The sequence below is a fragment of the Podarcis filfolensis genome (genome assembly GCF_964270895.1).
Source record: "Podarcis filfolensis genome assembly, chromosome: 2".
In the NCBI taxonomy this organism is placed as follows: domain Eukaryota; kingdom Metazoa; phylum Chordata; class Lepidosauria; order Squamata; family Lacertidae; genus Podarcis; species Podarcis filfolensis.
Window position 1 is genome coordinate 66,869,105 of NC_139605.1, and position 21,896 is coordinate 66,891,000.

At 43.3% G+C, this 21,896-nt stretch overlaps 1 protein-coding gene and 2 long non-coding RNA genes across 6 annotated transcripts in view; 1 reads left to right on the plus strand and 2 right to left on the minus strand.

The window, feature by feature from the left end:
* The window catches only part of JADE2 (jade family PHD finger 2), a 145,665-nt gene extending 126,543 nt beyond the window's left edge, over positions 1–19,122 (minus strand). Inside the window, exons 1-2 of one of the 3 annotated variants that reach the window (XM_083600010.1) lie at positions 17,197–19,122; positions 45–102 (exon numbers count right to left, since the gene is read on the minus strand). In XM_083600010.1, the coding sequence (XP_083456136.1) occupies positions 45–102 (58 nt within the window). In that variant the 5' untranslated portion in view covers positions 17,197–19,122. Of the gene's footprint in view, positions 1–44; positions 103–16,915; positions 17,090–17,196 lie in introns of those variants that run through there. The other 2 variants (XM_083600009.1, XM_083600011.1) reach the window with 2 other exon arrangements.
* LOC310756312 lies at positions 43–20,587 on the plus strand. Its single transcript, XR_014544802.1, has 2 exons — positions 43–117; positions 20,448–20,587. It is a non-coding gene; the product is annotated as an uncharacterized lncRNA (long non-coding RNA).
* Positions 20,457–21,896, minus strand: part of LOC310756304 — a 54,614-nt gene continuing 53,174 nt past the window's right edge. For both annotated transcript variants that reach the window (XR_014544792.1, XR_014544793.1), the window contains one exon: positions 20,457–20,581. This is a non-coding gene — a long non-coding RNA (uncharacterized lncRNA). The remainder of the gene's footprint in view (positions 20,582–21,896) is intronic.

Sequence of the window (21,896 nt, forward strand, 5' to 3'; positions counted from 1 at the left end):
ATCGTTTAGTTATCTTGTTCAAAGCCTTGAATTAAAGGTCTTACTGTCAGTGGTGTCTGAGTTATCACTGCTGATCGAGTACTTTCGCCGTTTCTCTTCCATCTGTAACAAAAGAAAGTGAATATTACACTTACTGTTCAGGAAACTCATTATGGCACCAAATCACTGTTATCTCAGGATATCCACACATCGCATTAACCCAACCATACCAGTGAATACTTAGCCTAATGACAAGAGAATTACCAGGGGCTTAAAGAGTGAAAAAGAACATCACTGAACCACTGCAGTTTAAGGTGCAGTAACACTTCTCTTCTAAATCCCTCTGCCACTTGGGTGTGTTTTATTTTTAATCATGCAGAATTCGTGGAAACCAAAACTTTCAAACCAATTCTACAATACAAATTTAAGGAATGTCCATCACTGTGGCGTGGAGAACTCAAGGATACCATGCATCTAAATTTGGATCAAGGTCAGCACTTACTTATAGCCAATTGCCCAATGGAGCAAATGAGTTGATGAAAAGTTTGGGAGAACACCTTTAGAAACCATCCATGGCCCATAGCGGCAACACCATCGATCTTTGACTTGATGTCAAATAAAAGGTGGAAATTAAAACAAAAATTTTTTTTTCCTTCCAGTAGCACCTTAAAGACCAACTAAGTTAGTTCTTGGTATGAGCTTTCGTGTGCATGCACACTTCTTCAGATACACTGAAACAGAAGTTGCCAGATCCTTCTATATAGTGAGAAGGTGGGGAGGGGTATTACTCAGAAGGGTGGTGGGAATGGGTGGTTGGCAGATAGCTGAGATGAGCCTGTTGACGACTCTTAACGACTGCAATAGGTCTTACAGGAAAAAGCAAGGGGTGAGAAGGTGAAAAATGGCTTTGTCGTGTATAATGAGATAAGAATCCAATGTCTTTGTTCAGACCAGGTCTCTCCATGGTTTTAAGTTTGGTAATGAGTTGCAATTCAGCAGCTTCTCTTTCCAGTCTATTTCTGAAATTCCTTTGTAGTAATACAGCTACTTTGAGATCTTGTATAGAATGTCCTGGGAGATTGAAGTGTTCTCCTACTGGTTTCTCTGTCTTGTGATTCTTGATGTCCGATTTATGTCCGTTTATTCTTTGGCGTAAGGTTTGGCCTGTTTGTCTGTAGGTGGAAATTAGTTTGCTAAGGGGACATGTAGTCTTGGACAAGCAATAGCCCCATGGTAATGGTTTGAAAATTGAACCACATGGTGGCTGGCTCCATTCAACAAGCCACTGAAATGTAAAATGCTTATCATGCGGATTTCACCAAGTCAATAACATTCACAAGGGTTTTCACCAAGATTTTAGGGCTGACATTTAGAAGGGTTTGAGGGAGAAATTTCTGTTCCCAGAAATGTATGCTCCTGATTAAGTTTCCTGTATGAAATGGGTTAAAAGACTAGCCTCCTACTGAGCTTCTGCAACTAGGTAAAAAAATAGGTAAAGGACCCCTGGATGGTTAAGTCCAGTCAAAGGCAACTATGGGGAGCAGCGGTCATCTTTCTTCAGGCCAAGGGAGCCGGCATTTGTCCACAGACAGCTTTCCAGATCATGTGGCCGGCATGATTAAACCACTTCTGGCGCAACAGAACACCATGACAGAAGCCAGAGCACATGGAAATGCCATTTACCTTGAGGGGAGGGTGACACTATTGATTAAAGATGGCACCTTGGCACAATTCTCCTCAACCCATGACCTTGTATTACAGTACTTTAGTGCCCAAACCAATGAACCACTGCCTGTTTAAACTAGAGGATCCACATCAGGATATGCCCCAGCACACTCCAGAAGGACAAGAAGCCACTCTGGAGGTTTATTTTTTGGCACAAACCCAATTTCATATTCAAACAGGAGAGAGGGAGGTACACACCACAAGATCACCACCAAATCTCTAAGATGGAAGAAGCTAATCTTTACTTCAGTTCATTTATGTCCATACCGCAAGCCAACTGTCTTCCAATTATTCAAAGCCTCACTTGTGCTGCGCATTATCACTACCACTCTTTCCGCTGGTACATACAAAGTGGGTGGGCGTGCAAGTATCTCAATGGTCAGAGCTCACGGTAAGTGGCATTGTTTCTACATAACACTAAAAAAAAGCCTATGCGTCCCTCTCACAGTATTTGCATGCAGGTGTGGAAGTTGTTTGCAAAACAAATGATTCCCGAGAGGAAGAAGTATGCCAGATGCCATGTTACATACCAACCCATTGCATCTACATCAATTAACTCTCTGCTATGGTGCATAAGGGTTGAATGCACATCTGTGCACAGGTCAGATGTGCATGGAAATCAGATTGCACTCCATATAAACTGTAAGGCAGACATGGCCCAAGTTATTTCTAGGAACACTTATTCCTAGAACTCTTATCCTTTCCTTTATTTTTTAAGAACAGTATCCTTGGTTAATCCAAAGCATTTTTCCTACTGTCCACTGAACCAAGTATATTGAGAGAAAAAGAATATTAAGGGCAGCAGAGATTCACACACCAATTGTACAGAAACCCTGCTGTGAACACACCATCACAGCTAACTGTGCTGGATGTAACTACAGTGATATGCTATGCAACACAAATGGAGCAGTTCATCCTTACTACACCTACTCTCAATTCCTCCTCCCTTATATATTGCTATCTAGCAACAGATGGCACTACATCTAGTCCGAACTGCACAAGTCATACATCACAAACCTTTCTAGGCCCATGGGGACATTGGGACTTTTGAGCAAGCGTCATGGGTACCATCCTCCGATCCCTTCACTCCCACCTTCCTGGATGGGGGCCCCTCCCACAGAGACATAGAAAGAGAAAGCATACACATGCACACACATGCCTTACATTTCCAAGCAATGCAGGTAAACGTTGGATCCAGTAAAATTAATCTGAGCTCTTCCAATAACTCTTCCAACTTCCTGCATTAGCTCTATGTACTTCTCAAGAGAGGAAAAAGGTAAGCACCCTCAGCCTTTGCAGACGTGGGATGGACACCACAGAAAGGAGATGGCTTGTCCATGCCCAAACAAGTATGCATACATTCTTTATACACAAAGCAGCAAACGTCACTTTGTCTAGGCCTTCCCGTCGCTTCACCTGCCCAGATGAGGGCATGGGTGGCAAATACCCAAGTCTGACAGATAGTTCCCCTTTTCTGGGCTCAGAGCCCAGCACCCCAAGCCCACAGATAAGGATAACATCAAAGCAAGCCCATTAACTTATATCAAAGCAAGTGAGTATAAACATATATGAGCTCATTGCTGCAACAACTACCAATTAATTGTGGGGTTATCTTGACTACCAAGATGGCATTAGTAAATCTTCCAGAACGGTTCACCTTTGGTTGAACACAAACAGGCAGAAGCAGCTCTGGCTACCTCTTTTCTCATGGCAAATGGGGATTTAAAACCACCCACATAACCTCTGGGTCCTGATTTGGCAAACCCTAACAACAAAGGCCTGCTTTTTTCTGCTGCTTCTGTGCATTTTCAGATTTTCCAAAATACGCCTGGTTTCATCATAAGCATATTTTAATCCCCAAGTACAACATTATCTCACAAGCCGCCACCATAAGAAATCATAACATACAGGCAGGGGTTCTCTAAGGTACCAATGACTAGATACCATTCACCACCACCACCCTGTTTTTCTTCTTCTAGGAATGAGGAAGGAAAGAACAAAACTGTGGAAAATAGTTTTGTTTGTGGTTTAATCACAAGAGCTATTAGGAGAAAATTGCACTTGATGACAAGACCACAGGATGCTATTATCCTTTGGAAAAGATGACAATCCGCAAAGGAATTCCCATAAATACTAAATCATAAAATCCTAAGCACTGCCTTCATTTCCAGCACATGTGCAATGTTTTACCATGCCACTACGAAGGATAATAACAGCGAAGTAACATAAACATTTTTACTGACAACGCTGTGGTAAAGAATTGCCCTGTCAAAACATGATTAAAATTACTTCTTGACAATATGGCTATATCAATACTTTTCTCCAGTAATTCAGGGGGAACAGATGTTATTAAACCAGCCTCGCACTTCAGGGCCATTAGATTTCAGGGAGAAAGAAAGATGCCGCAGATGGATTTGAAGACCGTTTATGAAGCTGAAATTCCAACTGAGCATCTTCCTACTGGGGTTTTGCTGACCAGGTCAGTTTAAAAAAATAAATACTTAACAGAGCAGCTTCTACTCTTTGGAACTAAGAATGGGCAGAGAAAGATTAATTTGAGGACTTGATATTTGTCCCTCACAAGCTCTCCTGCAAAAAAGTATTTGTGGGGCAAATTAAATGCAAAAATATCCTGAAGGGTGCAAGACTCAGAGCTACAAAATTCTGCTAAGTTCCACTGAGACTTTTACTTCTTAATATTGTTGCCAACTGTGGCAAAGTTATTTGTGCCAATTCAGAGTCCCCTGTGCCACTTCAATGGCACAGGATGCTGTCTGCCCAGTTCCTCGGCACTGAGTTGAAATGGAGAAACACTTGTAGGTGTAGGACGTCCATGAGCATGCACTGCACTCCAGAGCCTAGGTCACTGAATCGGGAGTAAACAAGTTACCTGGCAGAGATCACCAGGCTTCTTCTAGGATACTTAAGCTGTCAGTTGTAAAATGATGCTATAGTAAAGCCTGTCTCCTCCCCTTTTGCACCAAGCTGAGAGGCTAATGTTTTTCATGCTGCTCCTATAACGTGTGAAATTATGGTGAAGTCCTTCTAGGTTAGCAAACAGTCACAATATAATAATCAGCATTTATTTTTAAAACACGCTTTAGTGCTCAAGGTGCACCACATGCATTCCTTCAGTATACAACACCCCTGTAAGGATGGCCAGCATTATTATCCTCATATAGCAAATGGGGTCTGGGGTTGAGTGCTCACGGCTTGCCTAATGGCACTGAGTAAGTTTGCTGCAAAGATATAAAAATTCTAGAAGAGTGGCCATGCTAGTCTGTTGCAGCAAAAAAACAATAAAATATTGTGGCTCCTTAAACGCCAGCACATTTGTTAAAGTGAGATTTTGTAGGCAAGAGCCTGGTTCATCACATCTACTAACTAAATATGCCAAAGATGATTAAGCATCTAAGAATGTTTTTATAACCGTCCCAAGATACTTCTCAAAATCTATGTGCAACAGAATGACAACTATGTTTGACCTTTTTATATTTCTTAAACAACTGAGCCATAGGCATTTATAAAGACCTGACATGCTGTGGGGGCAGTGGTCCTTGCACGGCACAGGTGCCACACACAGGGATGGTAAGGGAAGCCCCGGTGTTGGCAGTAATTTTACTTTATGTACAAAGCAGACCACCAGTAAGCAAGCTAATGTTATTAGGCCTGGCAGATAACTGCAGGAATGTGGGTTGAGAACTTTATTCTTCCAAAAAGAAATTAAGGATGAATGTTCTTTCAAAGGTTTTCTTCAAAGAGCCTCCTAACAGCAAGCTGTATTGTGCTCTCCCCTTTTCCCTTGGAAGAAGAGCTGAGTCAATTCTGCCAGGCTTTGGATGTTATATGCGGTTCCAGAGTCTCTAAAAATAACCACAACCTGCTGATTAGATTACTAGGTTACCCTATCCAGTAGGGGAAATGACATTCTATGCATTCCTTCCTCTGCTTTACGCATTAACTGTGTCATTCTCTCAGGCGTAGAAAATTCTGACTTACAATGGCCTGCTCCCTCATTTTATTTGAAAACTTTCACTTGTGGACATATGCATTTTCTTGCTAGATCATTCCAAGCCATCTAGTTCAGAACTCTGTTTTCGGTCTCAGCTAGCCAGATACTTATGAAGGCTCACAGCAAGTTACAGGAGGTGATAGTCATTTGTTTGGCCAGAACATGGAGAGCCCACTTAACTTTCATTGCTAAAAACCACTCATAAACTAATCCTCTATTTACATTATTTCTACACACACTTTTTTTTAAGGTTGATAACGTGCATAAACAAGTCATATATGCAAGCCCAGCAGCCTTGTCCCTCAGAAGCATATCGCAAGTTCTACAAATTATCAGAAGGCACAACATTATTTTGTATGGCGTATATTGCAAGGATCTGGCATAAATTCTAAACTAGCACACCTCTGCATTAACTTCTCCTCACAGCTCTATCAGCCAGCCTACCCAGTGTAGGAATAAGCTTTGCAACAGCATTACAATCCACAAAGCCATTGCCTCAAAGTGATACACATACGCGCGCGCGCACACACACACACACACACTTTAAATTGACAATGCTAACTGCAGGAGGCAACTTCTGAGACTTCCTCCTGTGGCAGGTCACTAAGAAGTTGAATAAAATGAGATGCTAATAAGATCTAAAGTACTTTTGCCTGGAAAGTCTCTCCCAGAGTGGCACTCTTTAACATGAAAGCGAGAATTATACAGCAACCGTAATGTGCAAATGCCTAAACCACTCCAACATGTGAATGGAATCTCTATCTTTAATATCACTAATTTATTCAAATACCGTCTTGGGAGAGCAAATTGTAGAAAAGGAAAAAAGTGTTTGGTCATCAGATAATCTGCCTTTGGAACGCCTTACTTAACAGTGTCCCGTTTGGGGCTCAAATTTCCCCATCCCTAGTCATTTTTTATCCTATGGTGGTCAAGGGAAACGCACACACTGAATTCTGTGTTCTCTCAAGTTGTGGTACAGCTGAAAGAAACCACTTTCCTGTTTGTTCTTCCTACATACCTGAATAAAAAAAAGAAAACAGCACCCCCGGTGGCATGTTAGGAATCTTCTTTCTGAATCCATAATTCTTCTCTAGCAATCCATTTTCAGACACTTTTCTTTTTGTCAGCTAAAAACACACGGGACAGTTCACTGCCTTTTAGCTTTCATGGAAACTGCTTGGTAACTTCTAGAAAATACAGCTAACCTTTTTCCTTAAAAAGTATCTTACTGATCCTTGGGTTTTCATTCTCTTCTTTGTATTTTCTTTGCTCCGTGCCATAAAACATTCCCCTCTACAGTTTGTGAATCAAAACTATGTAAGGCCTAGGTAACCCTAGGCTGCATCACTTGATTGAATACTACTCTATACCAAATAATAATAATAACAGAAATTGGGGGGGGGGGGCAGAATGGCTAGAACTATTTGCAGTCATACAGCATTCACAGCCGTATAAAACTTCACTTGCACTATAAAGTGATCCAAGACCCACATTTAGTACCTCAGTAAAAACTAGGCCTCACTCAAGGTTCAGACAAGAGGGCTCATGAATCTGAAAGGAATGAGTCCAAGCCAGGTGCTCTAAATTCCTCTTCTACAATAAAAAGCAAAGAAGTCATTCTCATGGTTCTCAAAGGCTATCAATCAAATTCAGATTTCTGGGGCTTTTGTGTATGATAAGAGCCCACGATGTGTTCAAAATACTCTAAGCCCATCTTCAAGCCTGAAGCTAGTAAAGCAAATGAGGTTTAAAGCTTTTTAGTCATGCCCCTCCACACCTGCTCCATCGACTAGTGTTTGACTAGCTTCAAGTTTCAAAGTGATGGAGCACTGCATGCGAGAGGTCTGATCCCTGTTGCTTCCAGGTAGGGCTGGCGAAAGCTTTTGCTTGAAAGCTGGGAGGGCCATAGGCAGCCAGTGTAGAAAATACTGAGCTAGGCAGAACCAGTGTGGTCTGACTGTGCTGCTTCCTACACTCCTAAGATTGGCTCAGAGCACATCTGAAAACTAAGCTCCTAGATCTCATTTTATCATCTTTCTGACCAAGCTGACATTTTGTTTAGCTTGTGCTCTGCATTTTTCAAACTTCAGATGCTGGGAAATAATAATATTGCTAACTTTTCCATTCTACAGTGGTACCTCAGGTTAAGTACTTAATTCATTCCGGAGGTCCGTACTTAACCTGAAACTGTTCTTAACTTGAAGCACCACTTTAGCTAATGGGGCCTCCTGCTGCCGCTGCGCTACCGGAGCACGATTTCTGTTCTCAACCTGAAGCAAAGTTCTTAACCTGAAGCACTATTTCTGGGTTAGTGGAGTCTGTAACCTGAAGCGTATGTAACCTGAAGCGTATGCAACCTGAGGTACCACTGTACTAGTATTAGTATTAGTATTACTACTACTACACCTTTTCCCCTAACAGAACTCAAGACAGCTTACATATAAAATAAGAACCACTATAAACGTAGGGGGAGGGGGAGAATCATACAAAAACAATTGAACATGAATAGAATTAAAACCATATACATATATTAAATCTATTTAAAACATATCAATAATTGCAATTTAAAAAGCATGGCACAACCCCTTTCATTAAAAACAGTCAGTTCCCAAAAGCCTGTTGGAACAAGAAAGTCTTCACCTGCTGCGGCAAGACCAACAAAGAGGAAGCAAGTCTGGCTTCTCTAGGGAGGGAGCAGCTACCAAGAAGTCCTGTACCTGCATCTCTACCAACTGTGCCTGAGAGGGTAGAGAAACTGAAAGAAGAGCAGGTTCCTATGAGGGAATATGGTATTTCAGAGAGCTTGGACCTAAGCCCTGTAGGCCTTTATAACCAAAATGCTGAACTGTGCCCAGAAACAGACCGGTAGCCAGTGGAAGTATTGTAGCAATATGCTTCCTATAACCAGCCCTGGTCAACAATCTGGCTATTTTGATTGGTTTTACCTGCACTGAACCAATGGGAACTCTTAACATTTCCCTCCGTGGCTAACAAAAGAGAGGCACATTATGAAAGAAGAGAAGTGACCTTCCAAAAAGAGCTTTAGTAATATAAAGTTTGGGATTCTTATGTACTAAGTTCAATACCATGGAACAGAAGGAGATACACAAGCCAATAAGCCAATAAAATATGGATAAAGTTCCCTCTATGGTATCTATATGGTTCAATAAATATTTTATTTAAATGGTTCAATAAATATTTTATTTAATGCATAAAACTGACCTGGCACTCATTATGTTTATGTTCTGTACTTGTTAGTATTAAGATGCTTAACCACATTTAGGATGTAATCCTAACCATGCTTTAAAACTACAGTCCTAATCTCATTAATCTGGGAGTAAACGCCATTGAACTCAATAGGATTTACTGCTGAGTAGACATGGTAGGACTGAGCTCTTTGTTCCCTGTCCCACATATCTAACTATCCTAGTTGGTTTTCTCTTGGATAATTTTTATTTTTAGCATTCTAATTATTCCAAGAAAGAGAAGTTTCCAAACTGATAAGAAAGCCCTCTACTGGAGGAAAGAACAAAGTTGAGAAGGGGAGTAGACTAACTAAACAGATCCAAAGAGAAACTCTTGCATTTGCACCATCAAGCATGACACACACACTGGGTGATACCTTGCACCTCTACCATGGGAGAGAGGTTTTCCTGGTGCATAACTGAAAAGCAAAGGTGACCCATCCCCCCTCCATGCTGTATACACCAAGTTTTGGTTTTTGTGTCCAATAATTCAGTTTTTCTTCTTCTTTTAAAGAATCCTGTGAATTCTAGTTCTCATTTTTAAGTTACTTTCTAGTTTTCAATGAGAAATATGCCATAGAATCAGAAACACAGAATCAAACAAAAAAGCTTCAATTGTTTTTCAGTCCCTGTGTTTACATATCAATCATCTTCAATACTATACTCATTTTTTCCCATTTGAGGCAAACAACTTCAGAATAACAATACAAGACAATAACTGCAGCATTCCCATTAGTTGTGTGTGGGGATCCTGTGGAAAGGATGTGCAAATTATTGCCTTCTCCAGCCTCAGATACAAACCCCCAGCATGACTAGGTGCTTCCTATCCCTGGCAGAAACGCTTTCACTAAAAAGTGATCAATTTCCCTTAAAACTACACAAAGTAGTAGTTATGCACATATCTGAATATGTAATGCACTACACGCTTCAGCATCTAAAAATATGACGGACCTGAATACCTGAGGAAGCAGCAACTAATAAAAGACCATGAAGGAAAAGCCCCATTATATTTAAAGCCCTGCACTTACCCTTGTTTTGGATTATCTAGAAACTGAATGGGAGATTGGCCTGTGTGGAAAGTATGGAGTGCGTGCCTCCTGTAAACATTTTCCACTTAATAGGTCCTGTTGCAAAGGATGACTCCAATAATTGTAGTCATCTTTCTAAACAAAGATAAAAGTTACTTCCTGCTTCTTCCTCTGCCAGCTCCAACATATGAAAAATCTAGATCCATTCAATCTAGCTTCACTCCTGGTTTTGACACGGAAACAGCCTTGATCGCACAAGTGAAAGGACAGGGAGAGCGAGACCCTTCTAATTTTCCTGCACTTCAGTGACCAACTCTGCTTAGTTTCCAGACAAACCAACTTCAAAACACTGGCTATGAAATTGGCTTGTTTAATTATGTTGGATGCAGCTCATGTACATAGTGATAAACCACAGTATAGGATCACAAGCTAACTTGGCCAGTGTTAAGGCTCAATAATGGACTAGGTCTTTAAAATAAAATAAAACAGAGAATGAACCTTGAAAAAAACATTTTTTTTAAATGGACTAGGTCAGCAGAACCATCATTTTCATGACAACCCTTGTCACAAGTCTGGCAAATCTGGAACTATACTTCATAATCTGATAACGCTGACGGTTTTTACTTGGACTTTGTTTTAATCCATGTGCAACTGTATTCATTCTATGTGCCTATTTTATCGCTTTGTTTTTCATCTTTTGATTTTCTTCTGTTACTATAAATGTTCTTTACAAAATAAATAATAATAATAATAATAATGATGATGATGATGATGATGATGGACCAGGCAAGAAGCAATACACTCAAAGCCAAATTGTGACAATACCCATTCTGGGCATGGTTACACCCACCTGAAGAATCAAGTTTGTATTTTGTGGGTGCCAATAGATCTAGTGCTGTCGCTGGAGGTCACATTATGCACCTCCTGCCTTCAGCTTCAATCCCTGCTGGCCCAACTACAGTTATTCTTGTTCCAGTAGTCTCTAAATTAAACTACTGCACTGCACAGGCAATTACTTTGCAAACTCCTCAGAAACTTCAGTTATTTCAAAATATAGTGACTATGCTGTTAACCGAGACTGGCTATAAGAAGATTGAGGGTTGCTTACAATCAAGCAGTGCCTAAGTTTTATTAAATGAATGAATGAATGAAGAAGAAAACTGTAAGTTGCTTGTCCAGCTAACAGTGGCTGCCAGTCAGTTTCTGGGCACAAGTGGTGGTGCTGGCCTTTAAAGCTCTAAATGGCTGGGGACTTGGGTTTCTAAGGGGAATGAAGGCTAGTGAAGTGGTAAAGAATCTACTTTGCATGCAGAAGGTCCCAGGTTCAATCCCTGGCATCTCCAGAAACTCCTGTCTGAAACCCTGGAGAGCGGCTGCCTATCAGTGTGGACAGAGCTGAGCTAGATGAACCAATGGCTTGACCCAGTTGATGGCAACTTTCTATGATCCTAAAGGGCTGCCTCCTTCCACATGAGTCTCCCCAACGGTTGGCATTTGTCACCTGAGGCTTTTCTTCAAGCCCCCTTCTTCTGAAGGTGGTAATTAGAGAGGGGGCCTTTTCAAATTTCCCCAAATTTGGAACTCCCTTCCCAGGGTCGGCTCACCTAGCCTGATTCCAGAATACATTTTTATATGCCCAAGTCTTCTAGGATGTCAGCTAGATGATTTTAACCTGGTGATTTTAACTGTTCTCTGCTGGTTTTGGATACTCTGCATTTTTGTGCTCTGCTGTATTACTTTACATAGCTTTAATCATCAGCAGCTATATCAGCACTGGATTTGTTCTATTATCTTGCAAGCTGTTGTGCGAGTTTGCTGTCTGAAGACAGCATGTAAACATTTTATTTATTTATTTAGCAGAGCATCAGTATAAAAATGCCGCTTTGAAAGCATTGTTTGGCCATATTCAGAGGTCACCGAACACCACATATTTTCTCTCTCTCCTACCCCATGACTCATGCAGCTTCCATCTGAAATTGCTTGGTCTCTGGTATCCAAAAAGCAGCTGGTAGATGGATCCAGTGAAACTACTCTACATTTTTGTCTGTGCAATCACCCAGCAAAAAGCTACCAAAGAGTTGCATTCAGACATTTCAAGATGCAACAAGGGCTCAATTACTCTGATTGAGGGGTTAAACTAGCACTGTGTGCTTTGATCAACACGTACTTCTTAGGGTTGGGTATTTTTGATTTTGCTTTAGCCATGCTCACTATCTTGGTTCCTGGAACAACTTCTAAGCTCATTTAAATTTAAAACAAAACTCTCTTGTGTTCACTTTGTCTGCTTTGCATTTTTCCATATCTAGGAGGATTTTTTTTATCACACATATTTATGATCCTACTTTCCCTTTCTGACTCTCTTTATTCTGCTAACCCTTTGGTTATCCAAAGACATATCCAGACAAACTAGCAACAGAGACAGACAAGAGTGGCTGGGGAAACCCAGTCAGATGGGCGGGGTATAAATAATAAATTATTGCTATATTATTATTAAGTTAATGACAACAGATGTTAGATACAGGGAGGAGAGATGGGCATCACCAACATAGTAATGTCTAAGCATAACAATAATAAAATACAACTAAGCATAGCCCACTCTAAACAGAATTATTGAAAGATGGTGGGTAGCCAAATACAGAATATGCATGCTCCAGGCCCTGATTTTGGAATCCTACAATAACTGGCAAAGATGCACCTTGAAAATGATTTGGCAACCAACTTTCAAAGCCAGCTGCTGGCTGCACTACTAGCAAAGGGAGAAAAATAACTTCTACCGTCTACAGCTTTTAACTGAAAGCTATCTATCCCAGTGAAGTCATGGTGCTTAATGTGTGAGACTAGGACCTGGGAGACCAGCATTCAAATCTTCACTTGGCCACGAAACTCACTGAATGACCTTGGGCTAATCTCAGTTTAACCTAACACACAGGGTTGTTGCAGAGGTGAGAACCAGCTATGCTACCTTGAACTCCTTTGAAAAAAGGTGGGCTATAAATGAAATGAATAAATAAAATCAAGAGGAGTAACCCTAGCAGCAAATTTATCTTCTCCACAGTTATCTGTGCACTATTGTCCCAAACTATTCAACATCTTCCCCAAATCAGAAGAAGCTCCAACGTATGTATCTGACAACTGAAAACTGAAGTCATACTTGTCTTCTGTTCCCACAACTTCTCACCTCCCTTTTTCTGTTATTTATAGAACAGGAATTATGTTATTTATAGAACAAGATCAGAAGGTTAATGAAAAATGTGCGTTAGTGCCAGAGGAGTACCCAGGGCTCCATTCACACAGCCAGATTTGACAGGTTACAACTTTCATTACTCATTTTTAACTTCATACAAACAAGGTTAAGGCAGGGTAAACATAGTCAGGCCTTAAGATTCTTGGAAACAGAACAGAAGTTAATGCGACTTTAAGATACCTATTTGGACTAGCATGACAGAAGTCCAAAGAAGCCAAGGTTTCAATATTTTCAATAATTATATAAACAAGGCAATTTCAGCAGGGGCAGCTTTTCTCAATTCTGCATGATAAAAGCTTTTCCTGACAAAACTCCCTCTTTTACCTAACATTAAAAGTTCTGTCCTCCTTAACATCTGACCATGTTAATGCAGGCAACTATAGTTATTCCAATTATATCCTCAGTGGCAACAACCTTAGGGAAATTTTGAGTAAAGCCAGCCTCCATAAGCAAGGAATATGTTTACCTTCCTGCCCTGTTTCAGCAGCCTTGGCTGTCAAAACCCAAGCTGAATTTTCCTACAGCAAACTTGACCTTTATACAAACTATTTTTCATTCAGTCTCAAATATGCTTCAACTTCAGGGGCCAGCAAATGTTTAAAGGTCAAGTATAGTTCTTAAAGGCCAATATTGCTTAACCCCAGTGAGAAGATGAGGGAAGTGAACTGCTGCCCTATCAGGAGCCAAAGACTCATTTGCAAAGGTCTTTCTGATATTGTTTTGCATGTAGATTTACCAAATTAGTGCACTGCGTTTAATGACAGTTGGAGGAATAAACAATTGCCTGTTTGCAAACAGCTGCTGCTGCTGTGCATAAGGTTCATAGCACCTAGGGATCTATACAGCTGCATCTGAAATTCAGTTGCTTTTTACAATGATCAGGTGCATTTTCATCTTCCTCAACTTAAAACTACAAATGCAATTTCTAAGAGGGGTGCTGACAGATTCCCTAGCATCTGAAAAGGCAATTAGGATATTATATTCAATTTAGGTCTAAAATTAAAACGCTGTTAGCCGCACGATCAAAGACGGGCATTTGATTTGTAAGAAAAATGTGCTCAAAGTTTCAAGGGTGGAGGGCAAAGAGATTAATTTATATCCCAGAGTGACAGCTGGGAGGCCCCAACAATTTGCAAAGCTACTTGAAGAAATCAACCTTCTGGAGATTATGTTTTTTTCTTTATGAAAAAAAAGGAAGGAGAGATTAAAATGTTTGCTTCTATGAACTCAATTCCACAGAAGATGAAGGAGAGTAAGCAAGACAAAATGAGAAATGAGAGAGACACATGGAAAAAGCAAGGACCATCAAGCATCATTTACTGAGGAATGAAGAGTAACATAGGAGTAACAGAGGAAGCTGGCTGAGGGAGAAACAGGCAAAGAGAAACTGACTATCTCAAGATGCTTTGAGTTGGAGGAAGATTAACCAACAGTTAACACAGTTAAATGCTAACTTGCATTTCTGTTTACTTATAAGTTTCTAGACAATAACCCAGAAAATACCAAGCAGTCCTCATGATTTATGGTACTTCCAGGTGTTCACAGTCCCACCAAAGGAAGGAGGCATCCACATATCAACAAGTAGCAGACAAAAAGGATGAGGATTGCAATTAAGAACAGGAATATGGAGTGAGCATGATCATGTTGCTGTGGGGCTTACTGCAACTAGAGAAGATGGGCACCTGGGCATCCTTGAGGGCTGCTAATACTATTGAGGACTACAGGAGAAGCAAAGTTATACAGAAGAGACATAGTCCCAGTGTGCCAGCAATGGAAAAGTATCAAAAGAAGGTATGACTGTCTCAGTGGCACAGGAAAATAGCAAGGGGGGTGTGTGACAGAATAACTGACAACTTAACAGAAGGGTAAGGAGATTCCATTGAAGCATGGGTAACAGCAAAGTGCAGAATGCATCAAAGAATGTTAAAGAGGCAAGAGAACAATCTTGGGTAAGAAGCTCAGGCACTGCTACAAAAATCACATGTAAAAGGAAGTCAAGCCTAAGAGTTTGGAAAAGGAGCAGAGAAAAAATGGAAGATGGGATGGGGTAGGCAAGCTGTATGGGAAAGTTTTTTTGTTTTAAAAAAGATTAACACTCATTTTAAAGAAGTGTTGAATGAGGCCTAATCTAATCCCTTGGGAAACACAAGAATGAAGGATTGGGAGGGATGGGGTGAGCTATGTGTTTATTTTCATTTCATGTTGATTCTGAGCATCTTCCGACACCCAAATTTGCCTAAAGATTCCCAGCCATTTGTTTGCTTTCTCCTTCACCAGTATTCAACCGCCCACCAAGATGTAAGCTCAGGAGGCTGAAGGCCAGAGGTAGTTCACATAGTGCCCTACAGACATTGCTGAACTACAATTCCCATCATCCCTGACCTGCCGGCTGCGCTGGCCACGACTGGTGGGAGCTGGAGTCCAACACAACTTGCGGGGCCACAGGCACCTCACCCTTGCTGAAGGGTATCTCCCCCTATTCAGAATGCCTGCCCTCAACCTGGAAAAGATAACTGATGAAGCCCGGCAAAGACAGAAAGGTGTTCAGCACTTGGGGGGGGGGGCGACAGAGTATAAGCGGCACCTGTAGCAGAGAAGAATGTTTGAGTGAAGAAAGACCTGCAGGGGTTAAGCTGACAGAGGACTCAGCCCTAGAGACCAAACAACCATAATGGAAGAAAAGGCCTTTGGTTTAACCGTGGGGGAGGTAGCATCTGTCCTCAGGGTCATGTAAACCACAACCAGCCCACACGCTTCTGGGACGAGGGGTGGGCTTCCAGGGCAGAACCTGCGCCTTGCAGGTCTCTGTCCCTCTGACTCCATATAAATGCACTGTATAGAAAGCAGCCGCAAGCGGGGCATCGGGTGTCCGCACGAGGGGTGGGGGCAGCAGGGCAGGAAAAGAGGATGCGCCGCCCTCAGGAGGAATGCCCAGCCCAGGCAAAGTGCAAAGCCTGCAAGGAAGTGCAGGGAGGGAGGGAGGGATTCAGCGGCAGAGATGGAGGAAGAGATGAGACGCCCCCGGAGGAGCCCGTTGGGAGCCGGGAGAGTTTGAGAAGGTAAACAACAGCCACGCCCCCTACAGTCCTTCTCCCCACCGCGCAGCTCCGTCGCAGCCGTTGCCTGTACATTTCCACTCCCAAATCTCTCCATGCCCCCCAGCGGCGCGACTCTCGCCCTGCCCCCTCCCAGCCCGGGCAACCGCCCACCGCCCTCGCTGGGCTGTGCAGCCCGACTGCAAAAGCCACCGGCACCCCGGAAAAGCCTGCGCCCTTCCAAGCCCACCCGGGCTCGCCCACCCTGGCCAAGGAAAGGCGCCTCTTCTTCTCCTCCTCTGCCTGCCTGCCTCCTGGGCGCATTGTTTGTGTCTGTTGCAGGAGCTGGCAGGGACCCCACAACCCTAGCACGTGAGAGGAGCCGATCATGTGGGTGCAGCTTCAAGACATGCAAAGGCTCCAAAACGTGCTGCGTATCAACAAAAATGAAACTCGTGTCTCTGCTAATTGCCGCGCGAACCTCTCTTTACTCGCGGATACAGGGCACAACACACACACACACACACACACCCGCCGCGCACTTTTCGCCCGCCACCCTTTTTTGCCCCTCGAGCGCCTTCTTCCCCCTTCCACCTCAATAAAACGTGTTTAACTCCCCTCTCCCAGCCACCCTCTTGCTTCGAGACCTTTTGGGGTTAGCTCTGCCGCAGTCATTAATTCGAGGAAACGTTTCCTGAGGCTTCTGATCCTTTAAAAAGTTGTTGTTTACATTCCTGCCGCCTCCCTTTTAAAACATGACTGACCAACATGCGCAATCCATGTCTAAAAACGCTACACACTCTTCCACCCCCCCATCCTCCTTTGCAGGCAGCACAGTCAGGGAGCAGTAAAACAAATGCAAGGGGGGGGGGAATCGAGAGAAGCTGCAAAAAAAATAAAAAATGGAGCAATTCTCCACCCTTTTTACCTTGCCTGGGAAAGAGCGTCCTCCAAGAGTTGAGACTGTCCCTCGGGTTACCAGAGAGGTGTGGAGAGAGATGCTCCAAAAACGTAACCGCTCATGGAATCTCCCTTTGCAAAGACTAATCCGGCACCATTGCGCAGGGGGCAAACCATCCCCCTTGTAGGATCCGAAGATGATGCCCTTCTTTTAGGAGTAGATACAAAGTAACTCCATGGATGCAAAATTAAAAACAAAAACAAAAAATCAATTCCAAAGAATTGCTTCCAGCTGAGATGGCCGCTCTGTGCAAAATCCAGCGAGCCCTGCGTGTTCCTATTTCTTTTTTAAATCCAGACTTCTTTTCGGATCTCTTTGCAATTGCCCGAAATCCTGCGACTGCCCTTTTTCTTCTTTTCTCTTCCGACCCCCCTTTTCCCCTGCTGGCGAAGAAGGGACTTCTTCAAAGGAGTAGTATATAAATTAGGGTGATGCTGGCGGTTTCACCCCACCTTCTTCCTCCCCCCACGCCCCCTCGCACCCCCTTCCCTCAATTTCTTATTTTCTTGTTTGTTGTTCCTCCCTGACGAGCAGCAGGTCCAGGTGCAGCGGCGGCGGCGGCGGCGGCAGTAGCAAACGTGGGTCCCATCCCTGATTGTGTTCGGCATGTGTTGCCTCCCACCCCAACGCACTGCTCACCCACCACCCCTCCCTCGCCTTCACCTCCCTCCGATGCGCTGAGTCCCCATCTCTTTTCTCTTGTGCCCTGGGCAGCTGGAAAGAGGTCGGGTTGCATACACGGGCTCGCTCTCCTTTTTTCCCTCTCTCCTTCTCTCTCTCTCTACAAGCCTGATCAGGTCACTTTCGCAATGATCTTCAGCCTCGCGCGCGCACACAACAGCGGCAGCAGTGCACACACAGATCACAGAGCTGCAACACTTTCTTTGCTTCCTCCCCTTCTCATATATACACACTCCCCCTCTTTTTTCCTCTCTCTCTCTCTCTCTGCGCCCCCCCCCCACCGCGCCGCTTTCACCTCCCCGGAGCTATGCACAGGCGTACACACTAGCCTGCTGCTGCAACCTTACAAAAAAGAAGCTTATACTTAACAAAATCTTTTGGCGCCATATTAATGACGTACTTCAAATTTGCCATTTCTTCCTGCGTCAAAAAGACGTTTCTTGCAAATAACAGATGAGGTGCAAGGCGGGCGGCGAGGGATATTAAGGGGAAAGAAACGCCGACCAAGAAACCTCTTCCGCGGAAAGGAGGAAAGAGACCCTCGCAGCGAAAACCGCGCGTGGGGACTGGGGGGGGGAGCTCGCATTCGCTAGGAGGGCACGGGAGGTGAGGGAGTGAAGCAAGCCGGGGGGGGGGGGAGGTTGCAAATCGAGATCGGAACAGAATCGTTTTCCCGCGGGTCACAAAAGTTACGCGGCCCCCTCTGTGCTGAAATACTACCACTCTGGAGAGAGACGGGCATGGGGGGGGTCGCTTTTAATTCAAATAGTTATCCAGATCACTTACAGCCGGGAGCATGCTGACGTTAAGCACTTGCTCCTTTTCAGCAACCGTGCCAAAAAGGGGGGGGGGGAGAGATTGAAAGCAGGGGTTGAATGGCATGATTCGACACCCCCCACACACACACACACAGAGATTGGGGGGCGCTTAACATTTTTGCCCCATTGAGCCTGTTTGTTTCGATCCCTCCAAATGCCTTCTTTTACTACCAAAAGGTTTCCACAGGGCAAAGAGGAAAAAGAACTTTGCCCAGTTTGCACAGGAAGAAGAGGAGCCAGGTCCGCCCTCCTGTAGTTCTCGACTTGACCTTGTGATGCACAAACAATACACTTCAATCCGTTGCTGGAAGGGTGTTTGTTGCTGTTGCTCTTGCCTGTCTTGTTTTCTGTGGTGGCGGCGGCAGCAGCAGCCGCTGAGAAGAGCTCCAACATCCAGCTGGCCACACCCACCGCTGCCTGCTTGAGGCAGGCACCTACTTCTCATAAAATAACAGTTATTTCACGCAGGGGAGGCCTTCTGCCTGATCAACTGTCGCCCACTCAAGGCAGCAGCCTCCCCCAAGTGCCTCCTTAACCATCGCACACCACCACCACTTGTTAACAATGCTTTGCCTTTCTAGAGTGGTTCCCCCTTAACTAAGAACCTTGTGCATTTTCAAAAGTAGAACTTTCCTCAGGAGCTGCTGCTCAAAGCTCTGGGTTCAAGATGTAGGCTTGCTAAGGGATTTTACGCTGGTACATGTGCAAGTGTTATTCAGATGTGGTAGGAAAACCAGATATACCTCCCAGCATAGAGTTTCTTATTGACATGATAGCTACATTCTCCTAATACTCAACATTGCAGTATTGTTGTGGTTAGGGGAAACATAAAGTGCAATGCTGTTGCAGTTCAGGCAGCATCTCCAAGAAATCAGACAGCGCTACCTGGAGATGCCAGGGCTGGAACCTGGGACCTTCTGCAAGCAAAGCAGATGCCCTATCACTGAGCTACCACCCTTGCCCTAAAATATGAAGGTATTTATATATTTACCTTGTGTATTGGAACTATACAGTCTAGGGGTTTCCATATGTCCCAGATTTCCCGGACATAGCTGGAATCCAGCTGTCTCTAGCAGTGTTCAGGCGGAATTTGGGCTAATAAGAATAATAATAATACTATTTATTTCCCACCCATCTGGCTGGATTTCCCCAGCCACTCTGGATGGCTTACAACATATATAAACACACAACCAAACATTAAAAAACAAAATACCCTAGTATACAAGCAACATAGTAAAAGGTAAAGGGACCCCTAACCATTAGGTCCAGTCATGACCGACTCTGGGGTTGTGGCGCTCATCTCGCTTTATTGGCCGAGGGAGCCGGCGTACAGCTTCCAGGTCAGGTGGCCAGCATGACTAAGCCGCTTCTGGCGAACCAGAGCAGCGCACGGAAACGCCGTTTACCTTCCCACCAGAGCGGTACCTATTTATCTACTTGCACTTTGACGTGCTTTCGAACTGCTAGGTTGGCAAACAACATAGAAAACCAATAAATCAATAGAAACCAATAACAACAATAGTTTACAGTTATACCAAAATTAAAATACTTGCCAACCCCAACTAAACATTTAACCACCACCACCCTAACAAAAACAAAACAGAGGAACCAAAATTAGAACCGTTTAGAACATTTAAAAACATTTCAGCCAGTTGCCCCAACCCAAAAATTGTTCCAGCAATGTCCCAGTGGCCTCCCAGGAGCCTTTTAGCTGTTCAGGGCGAGTCGGCCCTAGGCCAGGTGGAAATGGGCCTTGCAGCAGGGAGCAGGTCTTCCTTCCAGCACTCACAGCAGCAGCAAATGTCCAGGAAAATCCAGACGTATGGAAGCCCATGTCACAGTGCTGTTTTTGCCTATTTTTTTTTTTAAATAGCTCAAAAACTGCATTATTTTGCAATTTTGCCACAATAAGGTCAGCAGCTTTGCAACTTTTCTGTCCGGATGTTCACTGTTTGAACCCCAATACATTCAAACTATCTGGGGATGCCTCAGAGCCACTGCAAGATTCAGGGGAGTGGCCATTTTAGGAAAACCATTCATGTGTTTCCCAGTGAAGATTTAAAATAAATAAATCCCAGAGTTAACACACATCCCTCAGCAATTATATTAAGAAAAGTGATCATTAGGGTATATTCCACAGGGAACAAATGGAACTCAGCCAAATGAACAAGGCCTTCATAGTAGCATTCAAACTGTGTGCTTAGTTTTAACTCTGTGGTAATATTATCACTTAGTTTTAACTCTGTGGTAATATTATTATAAACTTTTAGACCCTGGTGCACTTCTTGGGCAGAGTATCTATTCTCTTTTGTGTTTTCAAAGCCTAAGTTGCTACAGATCACTGTGTTCCATTCATTAAACCATGCTGCCTCTGATTTATTGATAACTAACTCTCTAGCATATGTACATTAGAAGTGCGATAGTGATATACGGTAAATTGCTGGTGTATTTTAGAACCAATGAAGCCACTGGGGTGCCTCATACACAAGTTTCTAGGTAGATAGTTTGGCAGACAAATGGGTCAGTTTATCACCTTGTTCCCACATTTGTGCTTAGCCCCTTCTGATCTGCCAGGCTACAGAACCACATGCCATGGAACATATCACATTGTTTTTGGCCCTTGGAACACACATGTCCTGTGCCAGAAAAAGGGAATAATTAATGTAATACAATTAACATTGATCATATGCTAGATATTTTGGAGGGATCCAGTGGGGTTTTCAAGCCCTAATCATAAGCATGGTTTGCCTTCTGTCTGGCATATGGAACAAAATATCAAAGTGTACTGAACTGGCATGATCATCAGCAGGTCATGACAGGGTGAAGAACTGGATGGGCAGGATAGTTTAGCTGCGGCACATATGCTTTGCATACTCCAGTATGCAACTGAATACATCAACAGCAGAATCACAGTCTCCATTTTGCTCTCTCTCTCACACTTGTTTGAACTAACTGGAGTTGTTTTTACTAAAGCCAAAGATTTTATCAATAGTAGATTGTCTTCTACTTTGTTGTTGTTTAGTCGTTTAGTCGTGTCTGACTCTTCATGACCCCATGGACCAGAGCACGCCAGGCACTCCTGTCTTCCACTGCCTCCTGCAGTTTGGTCAAACTCATGCTGGTAGCTTCGAGAACACTATCCAACCATCTCGTCCTCTGTCATCCCCT